A 20,015-nucleotide genomic window follows, 5' to 3' on the forward strand; every position below is an offset into this window, starting at 1 on the left:
GTTCCAAATTTATTTCGGCTCCTGTTTCAATAGCCCATTCTATACAGGAAACCTACTGTCATATCTCAATGTGTGACATGCACAAAAGAAAAAAAGTGCATTGATATGAACTGGCAAAAAAAAGATAAAATAATGCTTTTGTCTTTTTGAACTTTACACTCTAGCACGTAACAATAATATTGCTTTATAGACTGGGCTGATTAGAACCAGGCCAGAAAGCACTTCAGAGCAGTGAATCACGAATCAAGCAGTTACTCTTTGTATATGTAACAGAGGAGGTGTATAGCCATTTTAGCAAGTGGCACAGGCAATGCTTTGAAATATATGAAGGGAAGGAAACCACAGGAGGCCTCCTTTTTCCCCTGCTGGTGTTGCTGCTGGTTTCAAGGCCAGCTCAGCCCACAGATCACTGTCTCCTTTGTGTATGTGGAAAAAAAAAGAAAGGCAGTTGGAACATCACACGACACAGGGCACCATTTCCCCCCTCCTTGCAGAATATGGAAACTGCTTGAGCAGAACTCTGAGCCTTTGGAACTGCACCAGGGTAAGAACTTGTGAGAATGGCATCTCCTTCTGTGGGATTTTTATCCCAATTTTCTGCTTCCATTTCTTCATTATCTATACATACGATTGCCTGTTCTTTTCACTATGTATTTATCTTATTCTTCCCCCTGCCACATTTCTTTGTCTCTCATTTTCTTTCCTGCACCCACTTGCCATGTTTGAACTTTCTTCTAACTCTGGGCTTGTCCAGAAGACAAATTTACACATTCCCACTTTTATATATCTTTTATATATCTACCCCTTCCCAGGAACATTGTGGCCCTGAGTCTTTTGCACTGGGCTTCAGATCGCCTCCCACTACACTTCCTTTTAAAACTTTTAAAAACAATGTTTTCACGTTGCTAACAAGGCTGATAGACATGCTGCAAAGGACAGTGCCCATGGCACACACTCTAAAAAAAAAAAAATTCATTACAATCCTGTGAGGTAGGTTTAGGATGAGATGGGATTATTGGCTCAAGATCACCCACCCAGTTTGCTTCCTGGTTTAGAGAAAATGAGAATCCAAGTCTCTTCCACCCTTATTTATCACTCTGTCTCCTAGATAAACCACACTTTGCTTATGTTGGGATCAGAGGTACAGCTGGGCAATTTTAAACCCTAAGTAATGGTCTTCTAGTGTCCGCCGTCTTTAGGATCTTTTTCCTAAGACGGTCCTGGGACCTGACGGCGCCACTGACGACTGCTAAGCGGACCCAAAGATATATTATTCCGGATTAAATCAGAACCGGAACTATCGATGCACAGCCCTAGTTGCGGAGCCGAGATTGTTCGGCGTTGCACCAAGGTGCCGCCGGCTTACGGAGAAGGTGCACCCACTCTTTCCTTCCCCCAGCACCGAGAGGAACTCGGGCAGAAGCCGGGATGGAGGCCGCGGCTGGGGCGCTCGTGTCGTGGTGTGTGGGGCAGCTGCGTGGCGGCTTCGGGCTGGACGTCGGCGAGGAGCTTGTCCAGTGAGCTGAGGGGAGAGGAGGGGAGGGGGAAAGGGTCGATTCGCCGAGCCGGTTATCCCGCGCGGTGGTTGTGGAGAGCAAGTGCTGCCGGCGTTGTGACAGGGAGAGGCGAGTCGCCTCCTTTTCGCTTGGCAGGCCACCGAAGCTAGGCCCGGTGGGGCTCCTGTGCCTTTAGCACAGGCACATAGGCAAACTCCGGCCCTCCAGATGTTTGGGACTACAATCCCCATCATCCCTTGCTAACAGGACCAGGGGTCAGGGATGATGGGAATTGTAGTCCTAAACATCTGGAGGGTTGGAGTTTGCCTCTGCCTGCTTTAGCAGCTGTAGGAGAGGCAGAAATGCCAATACAGTCATACCTTGGGTTACAGACGCTTCAAGGTGCACATTTTTGGGTTATGGACGCGCCGAAACCCAGAAGTACCGGAACGCGTTACTTCTGGGTTTCAGGCGCATGCGCAGAAGCACTAAATTGCACTTTGCACATGTGCAGAAGCACCAAATCGCAACCCGTGTGTGCGCATACACGGTGCTGCAGGTTGCGGACGTGTCTCACACTGTACAGCCACCGGAGTTGACATGTCTGTTATTATTATTATTACAGTGATACTTTGGTTCTCAAACTTAATCCGTTCTGGAAGTCCGTTCCAAAACCAAAGCGTTCCAAAATCAAGGCGCGCTTTCCCATAGAAAGTAATACAAGATGGATTAATCCGTTCCAGACTTTTAAAAACAACTCCTAAAACAGCAACTTAACATGAATTTTACTATCTAAGGAGACCACTGAGCCATAAAATGAAAGCAATAATAAATGTACTATACTATAAAACAAATAAGACAGCGTTGCAGATGATAAAAATAAAAATTAAATTTTTTTCTTACTGCACTGATGATAGTCATTGCTTGGATGTGGGGGCTTTTTATCCATTTCCGCAGTCACACAATCAATCAATCAATCAATCAATCAGTAGCTGAACTGGGTTCCACATGGTCACAAAAACAAATTAACCGAAAAAGCCTCAAAAACAGAAACACAAAATAAATAGCAAAAACAATTCCTAGCAAATCTGAATTCTACCCACACAATGCATTGGCAGGAAGCAAGGAGAATGGCAATAAATTGATGTAATCGTCATTAATCACTATTTTTAAATTTGCATCAAGCAAACAAATAAAACAATTTCCATAAGTTCCCTTGGACTAACCCCCTCCACTTTTGTGGGTCTTTATGTTAACTTTTTCTCCTGCACCTTCTCTGTTAATCCAATTCTATTTAATCTCCAATAAAACCATAGTCCAACTTTTAACTACGAGTGTCATTCCAATCCTACTAATAATTTTAATTGTTTACAATGATTTTTTTAAAAGATAAATTGTATATTTCCCCCATTATTGAAATTTTTGGGATTCCTGATTCTTCAGGTCACCTTTGCTGTTTCTGCATAGTCCAGTTTAATCTGGATTCTTCTCTGGAAGAGACTGCCTGCTTTCCATCTCTGGGCTAATAGTGTCCAGGCAGCAGTAGTCACATACATAAAAAGTCTCTTCTGGTCACTTGGAATTTTGGCATTTACAATTCCTAAAAGAAAATCTTTTTTTTTAGAAAATGTTATTCTAAGGCCTGTTGAATTTCTGCTTCTCCTGTTCAGTTAAATCTATTTACTTACAATAATAAAATCCTGGCAACTTTTGCTCCTGGCCTGTAAAAAGTACTGTTAAAGTCCATCTGTCATGGATCCTTCAGCTAAGATTCCTGCATTGCAGGGGGTTTGATTAGATGACCCTTGGGGTCCCTTCCCACTCTACAATTCTATGATTCTAAGAATAAAGTTACAATTACTGTAGTTCAACAACAACAACCTAGTTAGGAGATTACTGTAGATTGCATGCATGTGTCTTCGATTTTATTCTACTTGTTCAAGTAAGGAGGTCCTATAGATGACCATTTATCACAGTCAGACAGGAGAAAACAAATGTATTTCTGTTTGTCTGTGCGCAGTTAAAGACATAGGAACCCAGTAGAGTGTGAGAGCAGAAGCATGTGTCAGCCCTAATTGAGTGATACTGATATTTTGAGTTGACAATGGCAGCTGTTGCCAGTCAGTATAAAGAATATAGACAATATATCTTAAGTTGATTGTTACAACAAAGGCAGTTATCGAGGAAATGAAGGACCTACACTGAGAGAGATGGAAGTCTCAAAGGATGAAAGAACTTTATTTTATGTATATACAACATTTATTTTTTAGTAACATTTTACTTTCTATATAACATATTTTTGTTAACCGATGGATGGTGTATTTTCTTTTTAATTTTATGATGTAATATTCAAATTCAATTATACATATATGCGCGCAGAGGGGGTGGGGGAAGACAACAGCAGCTGTTGTAGCTGCTGCATATATCTGTCCTGTAAAGTGCTCCACCTGCTGATTTCTGCAGATCAAAACACTGTTAAAAATACAGGCAGAGGCTAGAATGGTTCCCTTTCCCCCATCTAGCTAACAGCCTTGTTGGCACCTTAGTTCCTTGGGCACCACTGCTTTTGACTGTCTCTTTTTTTAACCAGGAGAAAAAAAATCTTAATAACAAATCATGTTTTAATTTATTGGATAAAAAATAATAAGAAATCACTCTTTTAGTACAGCAGCGCCCACACGTTGAAACTCCCTGCCTATTAACATCAGGGAGTCACTTTTCCTATACACTTTTTGGTACCTATTTAAACATTTTTGAAACATTTTTGTTTATGCAAGCCTATTCAGACATAGAGAAGTTACATGTATTTCTACTGTTGATTTTAATGATATCTTGAATGCATTTAAATACTTGCTTTTAACTGTTTTATCAAGAATGTTTCATTTTATACTTTGTAAACTGCTTGGATGTTTTCTTGTAATCAAGTGATCGATAAATTTTGTTAAATCAATAAGAAGGGGGTGCACTGATCTTTCTGAATGTGGAGTTTGTATATTATTTCCCGATGCATTCAGCCGTAACTCTAATTTGCTACTACGTTGTCTCATTTAGTTTTTTATTTTGCCCCAGTGCCCTTAGAAGTCTCATTATACAAATAGCATGTTGAGAAATTAAGTAGCAAAAGCATTTAGCTCTCATGTTGTCTTTTGAACAAAGCACTCCTAGAAGCTTCTGCACATTCTGTTCCTTTATAGATATATCTTGTCTATTGAGGATGAGGAGGAGATTCGAGATTATGTCACTGACCTAATCCAGGGGGCAGATGGCAAGAAGAAGCACTTTGTGGATGAGCTGGTAGCCAGATGGCAAAAGTCCTGTCAGCCAACTTCTGACCCTTTGCCAATATATCGGAAAAAAGATGGTAAGTGGGAGTATAATGAGGCAGTAAGTAGAAGAAATAACTCTTTGATCGCAAGATTGCAGCATTTTTAGATTACCACTGAATCCAGTTGCATTACTGAAAAATATGAGATCTTAATCTGAATTGTTCTTCGTGCTCCTCATGAAAGGTGCTGATGGTAAATTGTTGCACATTGACTTGTGCTGATGGCAAGTGATGTGGTGCAGAGAGCAAGTGAATGTTACAAGGAGAAGGGGAGAGGAGTGGCAGGAGCTATTGAATTTTTCTTTACTGTACATTCTCTTTTAGATAGCTCAGAGGTTCTTCGGCCAGGAGACCAAGTCAAGAGGGGAAGACGCAAAGGGAGAAACAAACAGGAAGCACCTGTTCATGTTGAAGCTGAACAGCCTGTAGAGGAAGTAAAAACACCACTAGATTTAGCCAAGGTAGGTGCATTTGTTGTCCACCATTGGGTCAGATTGACTTTGTGGGTGCTTTATCCAAAGACAGAAGCCTAATCTTCAAAACAAAAAAGCAACGGTTGTAATTTTTTACTTGAAGAGCATAAAGGGGCCATTGTATTTCAGTTGTGGGGACTGATAAGGAGTCTGCTATTCTGAGAGTCAAATGTTTCATCTTTTATCATGGAATGCATTAATAAATCTGTCATAAGTGGCCAGAATCTTTCCACTTTCTTTCCACGTGCTTTTTAAGGACCTAAGTAGGAAAAGTTAAAAAGGGAAATCACCTGAAGCCCAAATTAGAGTTCAAGGAGTTCTGACTGTTGATTTCTTACATACTTTTCTTGTTGAGAATTTAAACAAATATGCAGAGTCGGTGTGTGCTGTTCCTTTTTCTTCTGTGGCTAAAAATACAAAGGATTAATGGCATACGTTCTCATTTAGACTGCTTTGTTTGTTTCAAAGTCTTCCAGAGTCCATGCTATTTTCTCTCAAAAATATTTTCCACTCACCCGGTTTTCCAAGTTTTGCTGACTTGCAATAACATTAAAAGTGGCGAGAGGGTACAATTTAGCTGGATCAAACTCTGAGGTGGTCTTCATCTGCTTCCCTTTCTCTCCTGGAATCCTTCTAACAGGGCGGGTGGTAATAGATAGCCCAGCTAGAGCAGGCCCTAATGTATTTGTTGCCTGCCTGCCCAGCTCCCTCTCTCTCCTAGAAAGCTTTCCATAGGGTCCTTTGTGATGGATGGCACTGCCAGATCTCTTGGCAGCTGAATAAGTGTTGCCTAATCTTTTACCATAAAAATCACAGGAATAAAGCTATTGAAATGGATGAAGTGACTACTGTTTCCAAATAGTTGAGGCATTGGTTTTTGTGTTCAGATTTTTATTCACAACGAGAAATATATATATAGTATGCCACTGTTTCTTTTATTGAATACAGTGGGAACACTTGTGACCAACAGCATTAACACACAATTAGGCTTTTGTCTGCAAATTTCCCACCATTTTGATTCTGCACATTCACACTAACTTTTTTTTAAACACAATTTATTAAATAATTCACACCCTGTTTCCCAGTTTGTTCAAAGCAATTTCCTGTGCATATTTAAGTACAATTTTAAAAATCGTATCGGTACATTTTATGAAAGCCTAGCAGACCCATTTGATAAAATGTAATCCAGATCCCAATTAGGTGCTCCTTTACTTCATCCTCTCCAATGGCCACCTGTAAACTTTCATTAAGAAATCCTTTCCTGTCTCATAGGAGGTTCCCCACTTAACTAAACTCACCCCACACTCATACGATGGACACCCCACCCCACATTCAACCTTTTGGTTTCCTTGCTCTCTCGCAACTGGCCACCAGCTTTCTGACAGATGCACATGGAGTGGGTGTTGCTCGCCCTCCCCTCTTCTGCCAGCCAGCATATGGACTCATGGGTCTTTTCAAGGCAATGGGAATACAAAGTTCTGCCCCTCGCAAATGAAGTAAGAACAAAAGAAGACCCTGCTGATCAGGCCAATGGCCAATCTAGTCCAGCCTTCTGTCCTCACAGTGGCCAGCCAGATGCTTCTGGGAAGCCCATCAGCAAAACCTGAGTGCAACAACACTCTTCCCACTTCTGATTTCCAGCAACTGGTATTCAGGGGTGTATGGACTGACAGTGGAGGTTTGTTTGGCATTGTGAGGGCCATGCCAACTTTCTTCTTTCTCCCAAGGGTAGGGTGCCTTAAAGATCTGTTCATATCTCATGAAGGCATGGGACGAATCCTTGCAATCAAATCTCAGAAAGTTGTTTGTATGGTTCTGTGCTTGGCAGAAATAGTTCTGCTGCCACGATTCCCTATTCTCATAATGATAATTCGATGATACAGATGACATGGCTTCTTCTCGTCCTGCATGATAATGTAAGTTGATAAAGTTAAGCTGGAGATAACTGGAAGACTTCCCTGATAGGTGGGGCATAAAAAACTTGAGTACCAAACAAACTCTGCAAGAGGGGACAATGATTAGGTTGTTTTGTCCCGAGGTAACCTTCCGTAATCTTTACGTTGGTAAAAAAGAAGTGGAAAAATAGATAAGGCATTCCAGTTCAGAAGATTCTCACTCCAGTTGTTCTCTGAAATGTGTTTTCTTCTCCCCTCAACACCTCCGCATAACTTAGGCCCAGGAGATAAACAGTGGCAGCTCCTCCTGCAAGAAGAAGGCAAAATACGTCAATTTGTACACGAAGGAGGGTCAGGACAAACTGACAGTCATGCTTCCGGGGCGCCACCCTTGCGAGTGCCTGGCTCAGAAGCACAAACTCATCAACAACTGTCTGACATGTGGGCGCATCGTCTGTGAGCAAGAAGGCTCTGGGCCTTGCTTATTCTGTGGGACACTGGTATGTTAACAACCTCCTGTATATATTTGCGTGCCCCTCAGTTTCTACCTTGCTTAATTATATCAGGTTAGCACTATATTGTTCAGTATCCTGTTATACTTCTCAGGGAAAAGAGGAAAGACTTATCCCTCTTTGCTGTTCAGATCTAAATCTCTCATCAAAGAGAGAGCTGCTTCTCATGTGACATGGATGCATGTTCTTAGACCTTCCTTTGAAGTTTTATTCTAAACATAGTTTGCCTCGCAGACATAAGCTGATTTAATGTCCCGGCATCTTGCTTTGAAACTTCATAAACCAGTACCATGAGAAGCAGTTCCAGGACAATTACAAGGGCTGTCATGGAAGCTGCATTTCAGAACTCCTGGTGGATTTTGGTATTGAGCAGGGAGCAGGTGAAAGGTGGAGTTCAACGGATTAACCCCACCTAGCAAATTGAGGTACAATCTGAAACGGGAGCCAGGGGAAGCAGACAAAGACAGGAGTGCACCTCGAATCTTCTTATGGCTGCCCTTTTATATATACACAGTGCTTAGAAAAAAAATAGGCACTTGATAACAGGTGTTATTAATAGTGTGTAGAAATTTCATTTTCTGGATCTAGATGGCAGCCTGTGAGCAGCAGAGGTGGGGCATTCTGCTTGACACCTTGTGGAGTTACTGCCACTCAGTGTAGACAGCACTGGGCTAGAATCAGCAGTGGCCCAAATATGTATTTGTGGGCCCACTTCTTAATTTATTATCATGTTTTCAGATGGTGCTAGTGCTGTTAGTGTGACTCACCTTAGCTCAGGCTGTGACCCAGTATTGGGTTCTGACCAATGGGCCATTTGAAGAATAATGGGCTAGATGAGGATGGGGGTCTTTGGATGTTTGAAAATTGTGAGTCTTGGACCCAAACTATTGGGTGCAGGTGCGTCATCTGGAACATGGTGATGTTTTAGATGCTACTATTCTATTTTTGTGTTAGTATTATTCTGTCTTCTGTTCAGTTTATGCTATTAAATTTGGTTAGCTACTTGTATTTTATATATTGGTTGTATAAATTGATATATATACACACACACACACACATATACAGTGGTGCCTCGCAAGACGAAATTAATTCGTTCCGCGAGTCTCTTCGTCTTGCGGTTTTTTTGTCTTGTGAAGTACGGCTATTAGCGGCTTAGCGGCTTAGCGCTATTAGCGGCTATTAGCGGCTTAGCGGCTTAGAAAAAGGGGGGGGGAAGGGAAAAAACTCGCAAGAACTCGCAAGACGTTTTCGTCTTGCGAAGCAAGCCCATAGGGAAATTCATCTTGCGAAGCACCTCGAAAAATGGAAAACCCTTTCGTCTAGCGACTTTTTCGTCTTGCGAGGCATTCGTCTTGCGGGGCACCACTGTACATACATACATACATACATACCTATAACAGATAGTATGATTATTTCTAGTTTCCAACGTGTGTGGTTTTTTTAATTGTTATACTTATTGTTCATTTGAAATGAGGTGAGCCACCTTAGGCATAATTCTGTAGGAAAGCGGCATACAAGTCAGCAGATGGTGCTGATGAGCCAACCGTAGAAGGCAGTTGCATGGCCATGTGTTCCTGCATGGAGAGAGCAGATCTCATAGTTTTCAATTCTTTTTTAGGTGTGCACAAAAGAAGAGCAGGATGTCTTGCAACGAGATTCCAACAAGAGCCAGAAGCTGTTGAAGAAGCTCCTGGCAGGTTGGTAGCTTATTTTTTTGGGGGGGGGGCGGGGGAGACTTGAACACAGACCTTGTTTGCAGGATCAGGGAATTTTGCTAACTTTAAAGATTTGCAAGAAGGCAATCCTTTCTTACACAGGTTAGAGTATTTTAAGTTTTATTTAGAAGGATAGCTAAAAGTGTCCTGTCCATAAGTTGTTTTAACGCCACTTCCTTCTGGATAACCCTGGCTGGGTTGGACGTTGCACTTGCAGCAGTCTTTGGTGGCTGTTGTCAACCATTTTTATTTGAGTGACTTGCTTGGTCCCCAACTATAAATGCACTTTCAGAGCCAATCAGAAACCTTTAGAAGTCTGATTTGGATTGAAACCACTTCTTCTGCTGAGGGGGAAATGAATGCTCTATTTGCCATGGATTCAAACTGCTCCCTCCAAATGGAGCATTTGTTCCTCTGCAGAGGAAGTGGTTTGGATTCTCTTCCTTATCTTATATCAGAAGTGGGCAGCAAGTAGCAAATGGTTACCAGCCCAATTTTATGTGGGTGGCAAGGCAGGGGGCAAATGTGGGAGAAAGGGGGATGGCTTTGCCCACTTTTGGCTCTGGTCCACATCCTCCACCAGCTTCACCCCCCCCCCCATGTGCCAAGGGAATGCATCCCTTGACAGATGAAAAGGTTCCCCATCCCCTCTTTGTGTTCTGGTGTACAGGCAAGCCTATGCAGAAATTATTCTCAAAGTGCCACCAGTGTAATCTGTGCCAGGTGGATGTGTAAATTGATGCATGGAGTGCAGGTCGCAATGAACTCTTGTGGATTTCAGGCACTGAGAGTTCTGGAAAGGTGGATATAAGTGGCAAGGACATACTCCCCCGCCAGGAGTCTCGACTCAAGGCAGGTCTGGAGGTGGCTGTGAAGCACAAGGACAAGCTGTTGGAGTATGACAAAACAAGGTACGTGACAGAGCGAGTTAGACATGTGTCTAGATCCAAAGACTTCCTGAGAGGAAAGATCCTCCAATCCTTCTTTATGAGCAGCCTGAACCACAAGCTGAACTCTCTTCTAAAGATTTGAGGACAGATTTCCAATATTAATATTTGCAGTTTCCGTCCTTGGCCCTGTTCTTGCACTTTCTCTTGTATAAAGCACACACATTTCATTTTTTACTCAGCAGGTTGCTTTTGACAAAAACCTTGAGGTTTTCTTTAAAAGCTTTAATGTGAAGATGCCCACTGTGCCAATTGCTGAATCTCGACTAGCTGGATTTGCCTTTTAGCAGGATAACACCAGCAAGGGGGTGAATTTGACAATTTCAGATCCTCAGATTGAGAGAATCGAAACTGTGCCTGCTTTGCTTCTCTCCCTAGCATATGTGTGAAGCAGTGTTCATTCGGTCACCTCTGTCCCATGCTGTAGACTAGGGATGGGGAACTTGTAGCTCTCTAGATGTTGCTGCATTGCAGCTCCTATTAAACCCAGCTGCCAGACTTTGGGCTCTCATATTTCAGCGGCACCCTGTGTGACACTAAAATTCAGTCGTTGTCGTTGTTGTCCTTGCACTCCATTCTACAGCATAGTTATGGCACCCCTTGCAGCACAGCACCCAGGGCAGCTGCAGCAGTTGTGTTACCTTAAAATAGCCTCTTCTGCCACCATGGCCATCTGAAGGCAGCCCTGTTTAGGGAAGCTTTTAATGTTTAATAGGTTATTGTATTTTAATATTCTGTTGGAAGCCGCCCAGAGTGGCTGGGGAAACCCATCCAGATGGGCGGGGTATAAATAATAATAATAATAATAATAATAATAATTATTATTATTATTATTATTATTATTATTATTATTACTGCCCCAGGGTGTGGTCCAAAGGCATGTGAGCCACTGCCTTGCTGAAGCTATGCAGGATTGGGTCTAGTGAGTTCGTGTGGCCTGGGAACCATGTGTATGCCAGGAAAAAGGTGGACTATAAATGTAAGAAAATAAGTAAAGGAATATAGGACTTGTAGTATCTGACATCAAAGATCATCTCTGTGCTACATGGCAAGAAATAGTGTGCTAGAGTGTTTAGGGAAGTCTTTAATGTTTTATCTTTTATTGCCTTATTATTATTAGAACCAAACGTTCTGATCTCCCTTTAGAGAGTTCCCATCCAATTTCTCTTGCATCCAGTGTGTACCCACAGATTGATTCTTTACTTACAAATGCTATCATGGGCTGTTAGGTAGTAATAGCTTAGTGGCAGATCACTTGCTTTGCATACAGAAGATCCTAGAAGTTTCAGTCCCCAGCATCTCCAAGTAAGGCTAAGAGACAACCCCGTCTAATACCCTGAAGAGCTGCTGCCAGTCAGTATATCTGTAGACAGAACCAAGCCAAATGGACCACTGGTCTGACTCTGTATAAGGCAGCTTCCTATGTTCCCTGACACCTGCAGATAAAAAAGGGGTCAGATAGCAGGTGATGGGAAAGACCTCTCTCTGAGCCCCTGGAGAGGGGTGGGGTATTCCCCCCTTTTGTCTTTTGAGGGCTGCAATCCCTGTTGCAAACTACATGTAGGCACTGAGCAAGATGAAAGCCAGAGGTTTGCAAGGCCTTTCTTTCTTTCTTTCTTTCTTTCTTTCTTTCTTTCTTTCCTCCACTTGCATGAGAATAAGCTGAGAGCTGCATGAAATGAGCATGAGGAGCCACAGGTTTCCCACTCCTGAAGCAAACTGTGCAGGGCTAAATGAACAAATCAGTCCTTTGTAATGACACTGTGTTTCCCTCGGGGCTGCTGGGTGACCGTCTTCTGGTTTGCATGCTAGTGCGCGCCGAACTCAAGTCATCGATGACGAGTCCGACTACTTTGCTACCGACTCCAATCAGTGGCTCTCAAAACAGGAGAGGGAAGTACTGGAAAAGAGAGAGAAGGAGCTACGGGAGCTGAGGCATGCTTCTCGACTCTCCAAAAAGATCACAATCGACTTTGCCGGACGGCAGATCCTGGAGGAACAGGGTGGCATGGCAGACTATCACAGCAAGTGAGTATCATGGCACAGTAGGTCAGGGTGGTGGATTCACTTTTGACAAAGAGGAAAGCTTGGTGGCTACAGAAGCAACTGCTCCTTTTTTGGTCAAATGGATGTAATGTTTGAGGCTGGTCTTTCCCCCTTGTCTCATCCTTCTCCCCTTTAGGAATAGGACTTGTAATCAAATAGTTTGCTCTTACTGTTGATGGTCTTCTCACTTCCACTTCCTGTTTTGTGACATCACAGTCACATGCACAAACAAGGATAGAGTGTGTGTGGAATCAAACAGGCGAGGCTCCCAGAATGGTACTTCTTTGCATCTGCTCCTAGTGATGAATGTAATAGCCTGAAGTGAAACAGAGCAGGGCTTGAATCGTGGTGCTGTAGCCCCATTCATCTTCATCCTAAATGCACCTCCTGGGAACATCTTTCATTATTAACAATATAAACTCGCATGTAAAATATTTAAGATCAGGGTTGGTTTGCTAGGACCCTTGCACCAGAAAAAAAACTGGCTTACTGAGTGGTCATTAAACTTTTCCTTTGAGTGAAAAGAAGAATTGCTTTGCTGAATTAGGCCAAGGTCTGTCCATCTAGTCAAGCTTTCTGTCTCTAACAATAGCCAGTCACGTGCTGCTGGAAAACTCACAAGTGCTGCATGTTGCTGGCCATCCCTTGTTGATTGTTGAAATCCTACAGTAGTCAGAGGGTCTATTAACCTTTCATGGCAGTTGGTGCATTTCATGAATTGGTCTTTCTATCACCTCACCACTGACATTGCAATTCCTATGTTGGAGGTCTGCTACAGTTGTGTAGCCAATGCACTTATGCGCGGTGTTTCTATCTTTCTCCAAGCAAAGAAGTTTCATTTAGCAAAGAAGGTGAACGGAGCCTGGAAAGGCATTTTCAGTTGGACAGGTGCAGGGTAGTTGAAAAGACTTAACGTAAAACTGGTTGGCTCTCCTTGCAGATTGGATGAAACAATTGAAGCTATCAGTAGGGGAACCTTGACCAAGCCAAAGCAGAACCCTGAAGGAAAATATGAAGAATCCGGAGTCTTGGTGAACCCAAACCTTCTCCAGCCATCTCCTGTGGTCAGTACTCTTCCTCCTTAACAAAATTCTAGATCTCAGGTGGGGAACCTATGATCTTCCAGATGCAACTGGTGTTGCAAAGCTAGTACAACACAGCTTCAGCCCGCAAGTAGTTGAAAGGGTGGTACACCAAATATGAAAAAAGCACAAGTATTCATACATTTACAAGCAAAGGGGCAGTTGTGTCCATATATGGCAGTAATCCTTTCACTAGCTTCTTCTAATCACAAGGCATAGCAACTTTCTTATCTTTGCCTCCTTCCTTTGTCCTTAACAGCTATAGCATGAGCTCACGCACAACTGTCACTCTGTCCTTTTCTCACAACTTTCACATTCCGACTTTCACTCATTCAACCTTTCTCACACACATCTCAACTTTTAATTTTTATTTATTTCTATAACTTATACGGCAGTAGAGTCCAGCAATGCACAGTTTGGCCATTTATTGTCTAAACAGTGTTGCTTGAACAAGGGCTCTTTTGCCACTGGTGAGGCAGAGAACCAACCATGGGGTCTGTCCACGGTATCTCCTGTTGGAGGCCTAGTGAGGTTTTCATTTTTTTTCCTTTTCTTTTTTTTAAAAAAAATATTTATTCAAATTTTAAAGATTACAAAAAGAAAATTAGAAAAATAAAAAAAGAAAAAAATACAGAAAATACAATACAAAAATACAAACAGAAAAAAAAGAAAAAACAGCTCAAACCTTTACATAACTTTCTTTCCTTTGCTTATTTCCTTGACCTCCTCACACCTCCCTTTTGTGTAGTCTAGTTCAATTAGTCATTTCAGCAAATCCTTTCCAGCTTTGTTTTTATCCTAATAATTTATCTTAATATACTGTAATTTCACATTCTCGTCTTTCACCAATTAAAAAAAAGAATCAATTTTTACCTAATCCTTTATATCATTTCTGCTAAGACCACATTACTTCATTCCAACATCCTTCTAACATTCCTTAATTTTACAATGTTTCTGTCTTTCACTATATTCTGTCATTCAGTTTGCCTTAATTTATTTTAACCTTATCCCACCATAAAATACCTTAAAGCTTAAAACTTAATACTTATTTATACATAACTCCTTATATCATTTCTACTAAAGCCAAATAGTTTCATTCCAACATTTTTCCTAATACTCATTAATTTTACACTAATTCCCAAAGTAAATCTTAAAAAACTTTCTTCCAATCTTCATCCAGCATCTCTTTTTCCTGGTCTCGGGTTATGTCAGTCCTTACTGTCCAATCCTTCTAGTCCATCAACCTGGTAATCTTGTGTCCGAGGCTCTTATGTCTCTTCCATGTCCCTTCTGCAGATCTTCTTCTTGTTTATACCTGCACTTGACCTTGTCTTTTGTTGATCTTTTTCTTAATTTCTTTCCTTTCTCATTGAGGAGTAGGTCTCGGGGAAACTCCAACCCAAAAAAATCTCCATCTCCCCTCAGCAGATCAGCCCATGGGCTGATCTCCTAGTGAGGTTTTCTTATGCTTTTGTATATGTTGGAAGCCACCCAGTGACTGGGGCAATTAATAAATTGCTATTATTCCTGGGCAGCAGGATCTTCTGGCACAGTGGAACCTCGGGTTGCGGATGTAATCCGTGACGGAGGCACGTCCGCAACCCAAAGCGTTCGTAACCTGCAGTGCCGCGTCTGTGCACGCGCGTGACGCGATTTGGCGCTTCTGTGCATACGCAAGTGGCAAAACCCAGAAGTAACCCTTTCCAGTACTTCCAGGTTTCCCGCAGTCCTCAACCTGAAAACACGTAACCTGAAGTGTCTATAACCCGAGGTACCACTGTAGTTGCATGGGATTGTGTATGCTTCCCCAGATCTTCAGGGTCCTCATTGGAGGATTACTTGTTGAGGTTTGAGTCTGGGCTCAGTATAAGAGTCACAAGCAATGCTGTCACCTGGAACATGATAGGATTCTTGCTCCGTGTTTGCAGTCATGGGATTGGTTTTATCACATGACGGTGTATGTTTTCATTCCACAGAGTGGGAAGTGACGGAGACAGGATGTTTATACTACTGTGTTCCATGATGTAGGACTATTGTCCTTTGTCCTTTCTCTTTGCTGTCTGATGAGAAAGAGGAAGGAGCTGAATCAGAATGCTCCAAGTGTATTATATGTAAATAAAGTAGTTTGGTCAAAATGCTGTGCTGCTGAGTCTGTTCCGCAAACTGCTAATACTGTGCATGATCCTTAAGTGTGCTGATGCCTCTTGGTAACTGTGATGTTCAGGCTAGAGGAGGCTTTTGAAGCTCCCAAATGACCGACTAGGAGGGAGAGAACATGCCAGTCGGGTATGTGTCTCTGCCAGGATCCTACACGCGAGTAGGATGATCCTGACAGAACCTACAAGCTACAAAACACCCAAGACACACTTTTACACCTCCCTGTTTTGCATTTGAAATAGAGAAATGTTAACCTATTTGTGTGTTGTTCTTGTTTTAAGTGGGTGGAGCAGACTGGTTTGCACAGGAAAAATATCCCTTCTGCAAAGGCTGGAAGCGAGGCATGTTTGGAAAGAAGTCGCTTACGAATTCAGGACCGAGAGATACAAGAGATCTCAGATGATGGCTGGTGCCTTAGCATGCATCAGCCTTGGGCCTCACTGCTGGTCAAAGGGATCAAAAGGTAAGCAGAAGACCTGAAACTGGGAGCATTTGAGACAGGGAGCAGCTTGTTTAAGGGAAACCCTTGTGCAGTTATCTGCTGAGGATGATTTTCCCTTAAATGGAGTGGCCTGTCTTATCTAATGAGCGTTATCCAGAGCCTCTTAATTTTCTGTGACAGTAACTGCAGTGTGTAAATAACAGGGACATGAGGCACTTTTGTCCTTGCTGCAACATAAGAGACACAAGGAGAGCTTTCACTTGCAGAAATATTCCTTTGAGCTTAATTTTCAGTAAAGGCTTATTCATGTAACAGAGGGTGAAAGGAATCTAATGCATCAGCTAGAGCACTGAACTTAGACCTGGGGACTCAGATTCAAATTCCTGCTTGGCCTGTCTCACAGGGGTGCTGTCAAGATAAAAGGGCTCAGAACTGTCAGCTTCTTGGAGAAAGTGTGTAGTAAAATTAAATGTTACATATTTTTTAAAGGACCAGCTTCTAGTGATTAACTTTGACCTATACTATGCTTATTGGCTTCTGGCCTTAAAATTTTCACTTCCCAATTCAAGTGTTAGGTGGCAGTGTTTTCCTCTATTCCTCTGGGTGGAAAGGCAATAACCTTTTGAACAACTGCTGTAGTCACTTAAATGTAGATCAGAAGACTGAGGGTTGTATCTATCACTAGTCCCACTCAGGGCAGATCTGTTGAAGTTAATGGCTATAACTTAGTCATACAGGCCGTGGTCATTTTAGGTGGCTCCAACTGATGCACAGGTCCTTTTGGACCTGGAGGAGGGCAGAATGGGGGTGTGGTGCAGGGCTTATGCATGCTCTGCTGACATGCGCAGGAGCGGGGAATGGAACCCCCGCACAAAATGGTCGTTGCCTGTATTTGCTAATTTCAATTGGACTTCTGTTACATTAGATACAATTCAGAGTATTCAAGTCCAGGTATGGTTGCAAAATGAATTTTGTGTTAACCTTGAATTTATTATGAGCCAGCATTGGAGACAATCGGGAGGTTTGTACTGCTTCATGTTTTATGTTTTTAGATATGCTGTAAGCCGCCCAGAGTGGCTGGGAAAATATTATTATTATTATTATTATTATTATTATTATTATTATTATTATTATTAAAACCACTTCTGATGTGATCAGGTTGCTGCTTGGCTGTGGAACAAGCTAAGTGTCATTGGGCAAGTCACTGTTTCGTAGCCTAAGCTGCCTCACACAGTTGTGGAGCTTGTTTCTTCGTCCTTATTTGCTCCAACATTTATCAGTTAAAAAAAAAAATCCTAACTGCTATTCTATTTATATGTTGTTGTTTTTTTATCCTGGTCTGTGACCGTAATAAAGTTCATTCATTCATTCAGTTGTGGAGCGGGTAACAAGGGCCAATGCCACCTATAGCATCTTGAGCTCCTCAAAGAAAAGGGGTGATAGAAATTTGATCAATTAATATGGGGACCACCTCACTGCTTCCTTGCTGTATTTGACTCCTGTGCTTTTGAGACTGTGGAGACTGCATGGCTCTTCCAAGCAGTCTTGGGCTTCAGCACCTCTTTTGCAAACTGACTGTTGCTCAACTCACTCTCTCAGGCCCCCATCCCCACCATACTTTTAAAGCAGCATCATGTCACTTTAAACAGTCATGGTTCCCCTCACAATAATCCTAGGAACTGTAGTTTAAGCATGCTGAGAATTATTGGGAAGCCCCTATTTCCCTCTCAGAGGTCTAAGTCCCACACTTACTTGGGAGTAATAATAATAATAATTTATTATTTATACCCCGCCCATCTGGCTGGGTTTCCCCAGCCACTCTGGGCGGCTTCCAATAAAAGACTAAAATACAATAACCTATAAAACATTAAAAGCTTCCCTAAACAGGGCTGCCTTTAGATGTCTTCTAAAAGTTTGGTAGTTATTTTTCTCTTTGACATCTGATGGGAGGGCATTCCACAGGGTGGGTGCCACTACCGAAAAGGCTCTCTGCCTGGTTCCCTGTAACTTGGTTTCTCGTAGTGAGGGAACCGCCAGAAGGCCCTCAGCGCTGGACCTCAGTGTCCGGGCAGAATGATGGAGGTGGAGACGCTCCTTCAGGTATACTGGACCAAGGCCGTTTAGGGCTTTAAAGGTCAACACTTTGAATTGTGCTCGGAAATGTACTGGGAGACAGTGTAGGTCTTTCAAGACCGGTGTTATATGGTCTCGGTGGCTGTTCCCAGTCACCAGTCTAGCTGCCGCATTCTGGATTAGTTGTAGTTTCTGGGTCACCTTCAAAGGTAGCCCCACATAGAGCGCATTGCAGTAGTCCAAGCAAGAAATAACCAGAGCATGCACCACTCTGGCGAGACAGTCCGCAGGCAGGTAGGGTCTCAGCCTGCATACCAGATGGAGCTGGTAAACAGCTGCCCTGGACACAGAATTGACCTGTGCCTCCATGGACAGCTGTGAGTCCAGAATGACTCCCAGGCTGCGCACCTGGTCCTTCAGGGGCACAGTTACCCCATTCAGGACCAGGGAGTCCTCCACACCCGCCCGCCTCCTGCCCCCCAAGAACAGTACTTCTGTCTTGTCAGGATTCAACCTCAATCTGTTAGCTGCCATCCATCCTCCAACCGCCTCCAGACACTCACACAGGACCTTCACCAGTTCTGATTTAAAAGAGAGGTAGAGCTGGGTATCATCCGCATACTGATGAACACCCAGCCCAAACCCTCTGATGATCTCTCCCAGCAGCTGCATGTAGATGTTGAAAAGCATGGGGGAGAGGACGGAACCCTGAGGCACCCCACAAGTGAGAGCCCAGGGGTCTGAACACTCATCCCCCACCACCACTTTCTGGACACGGCCCAGGAGGAAGGAGCAGAACCACTGTATAATAGTGCCCCCTGCTCCCAGCCCCTCTAGATGGTCCAGAAGGATGTTATGGTTGATGGTGTCAAAAGCCGCTGAGAGATCCAGCAGAACTAGGAAACAGCTCTCTCCTTTGTCCCTAGCCTGCCGGAGATCATCGACCAGTGCGACCAAGGCAGTTTCAGTCCCATGATGAGGCCTGAATCCCGACTGGAAGGGATCCAAATGGTCCACTTCTTCCAGGCGTGCCTGGAGTTATTCAGCAACCACTCGCTCAATCATTCAATGATTGTTAAGCCACTCTAGAAAGGAGAGTGATCTTGTGCTCAAATTTTGCATGTGGGTTTCCCGCAGGAATTTGGGTGGCCACTGTAAGAACAGGATGCTGGACTTGAAAGGGCTAATGGCCTGACCCAGCTGGCTCTTCTTTTGCTCATATGTCATTGCCGTCAGTATGGCGAGACTCCAGGATGAGTTCAGAGAACGTCAGCTTTGAAATAAAAGTAAAAAGTTTGTTTCTGGCAGTGTATTGTAGCTAGGGGGAAATGTGTCAGCAGTTTATGGATAAATGGGGAAATGTATAAACTTTGGTGCTTTGAAGATCATGATTCCTTAAGCTGGTCTGTTAATGCCTGAGGCCCTTTCACGGATTTTCAGCTTGCAACTTTAATTCTGTCACTAGCGCCTTCCTTTTGAAAGGACTTTCTGTGCCAAGGGTGCTTGCCTCCCCAGAATACACGGCTTGGATACTAGAATGGCAATTCAGTGTTCCCTGAATAATGTGGGTGCAGAGGAAGATTGGAGATTGAATCTGTTTCTGTTCCTCCCTCTCCAGGGTAGAAGGCAGGACTTGGTACACATCACACCGGGGTCGATTATGGATAGCATCTACAGCCAAAAGGCCATCCCCTCAGGAAATCTGTGAGCAGGAGGCTACCTACAAAATACTGCTTGGGAAAGGTGAGCCCCCCCCCCCTTAAGACCTTTGGATTGCCTGCCCTTTTACCTGAGTCAGGGTGTTTTTCCTTGGAGGCCTGCTGGCTAAATGAAAATTAGTTTGTGGGCTTCA

At 43.1% G+C, this 20,015-nt stretch overlaps 1 protein-coding gene across 1 annotated transcript in view; it reads left to right on the top strand.

The window, feature by feature from the left end:
* Positions 1-1,375: 1,375 nt before the first annotated feature.
* Positions 1,376-20,015, top strand: part of TRIP4 (thyroid hormone receptor interactor 4) — a 40,769-nt gene continuing 22,129 nt past the window's right edge. Inside the window, exons 1-10 of the mRNA XM_081838991.1 lie at positions 1,376-1,517; positions 4,691-4,857; positions 5,146-5,282; positions 7,468-7,689; positions 9,320-9,398; positions 10,198-10,327; positions 12,176-12,391; positions 13,350-13,473; positions 15,930-16,111; positions 19,782-19,906. Coding sequence (XP_081695117.1) covers positions 1,429-1,517; positions 4,691-4,857; positions 5,146-5,282; positions 7,468-7,689; positions 9,320-9,398; positions 10,198-10,327; positions 12,176-12,391; positions 13,350-13,473; positions 15,930-16,111; positions 19,782-19,906 — 1,471 coding nt within the window. The 5' untranslated portion in view covers positions 1,376-1,428. The remainder of the gene's footprint in view (positions 1,518-4,690; positions 4,858-5,145; positions 5,283-7,467; positions 7,690-9,319; positions 9,399-10,197; positions 10,328-12,175; positions 12,392-13,349; positions 13,474-15,929; positions 16,112-19,781; positions 19,907-20,015) is intronic.

The sequence above is a fragment of the Podarcis erhardii genome (genome assembly GCF_964252035.2).
Source record: "Podarcis erhardii genome assembly, chromosome: 14".
NCBI lineage: Eukaryota > Metazoa > Chordata > Lepidosauria > Squamata > Lacertidae > Podarcis > Podarcis erhardii.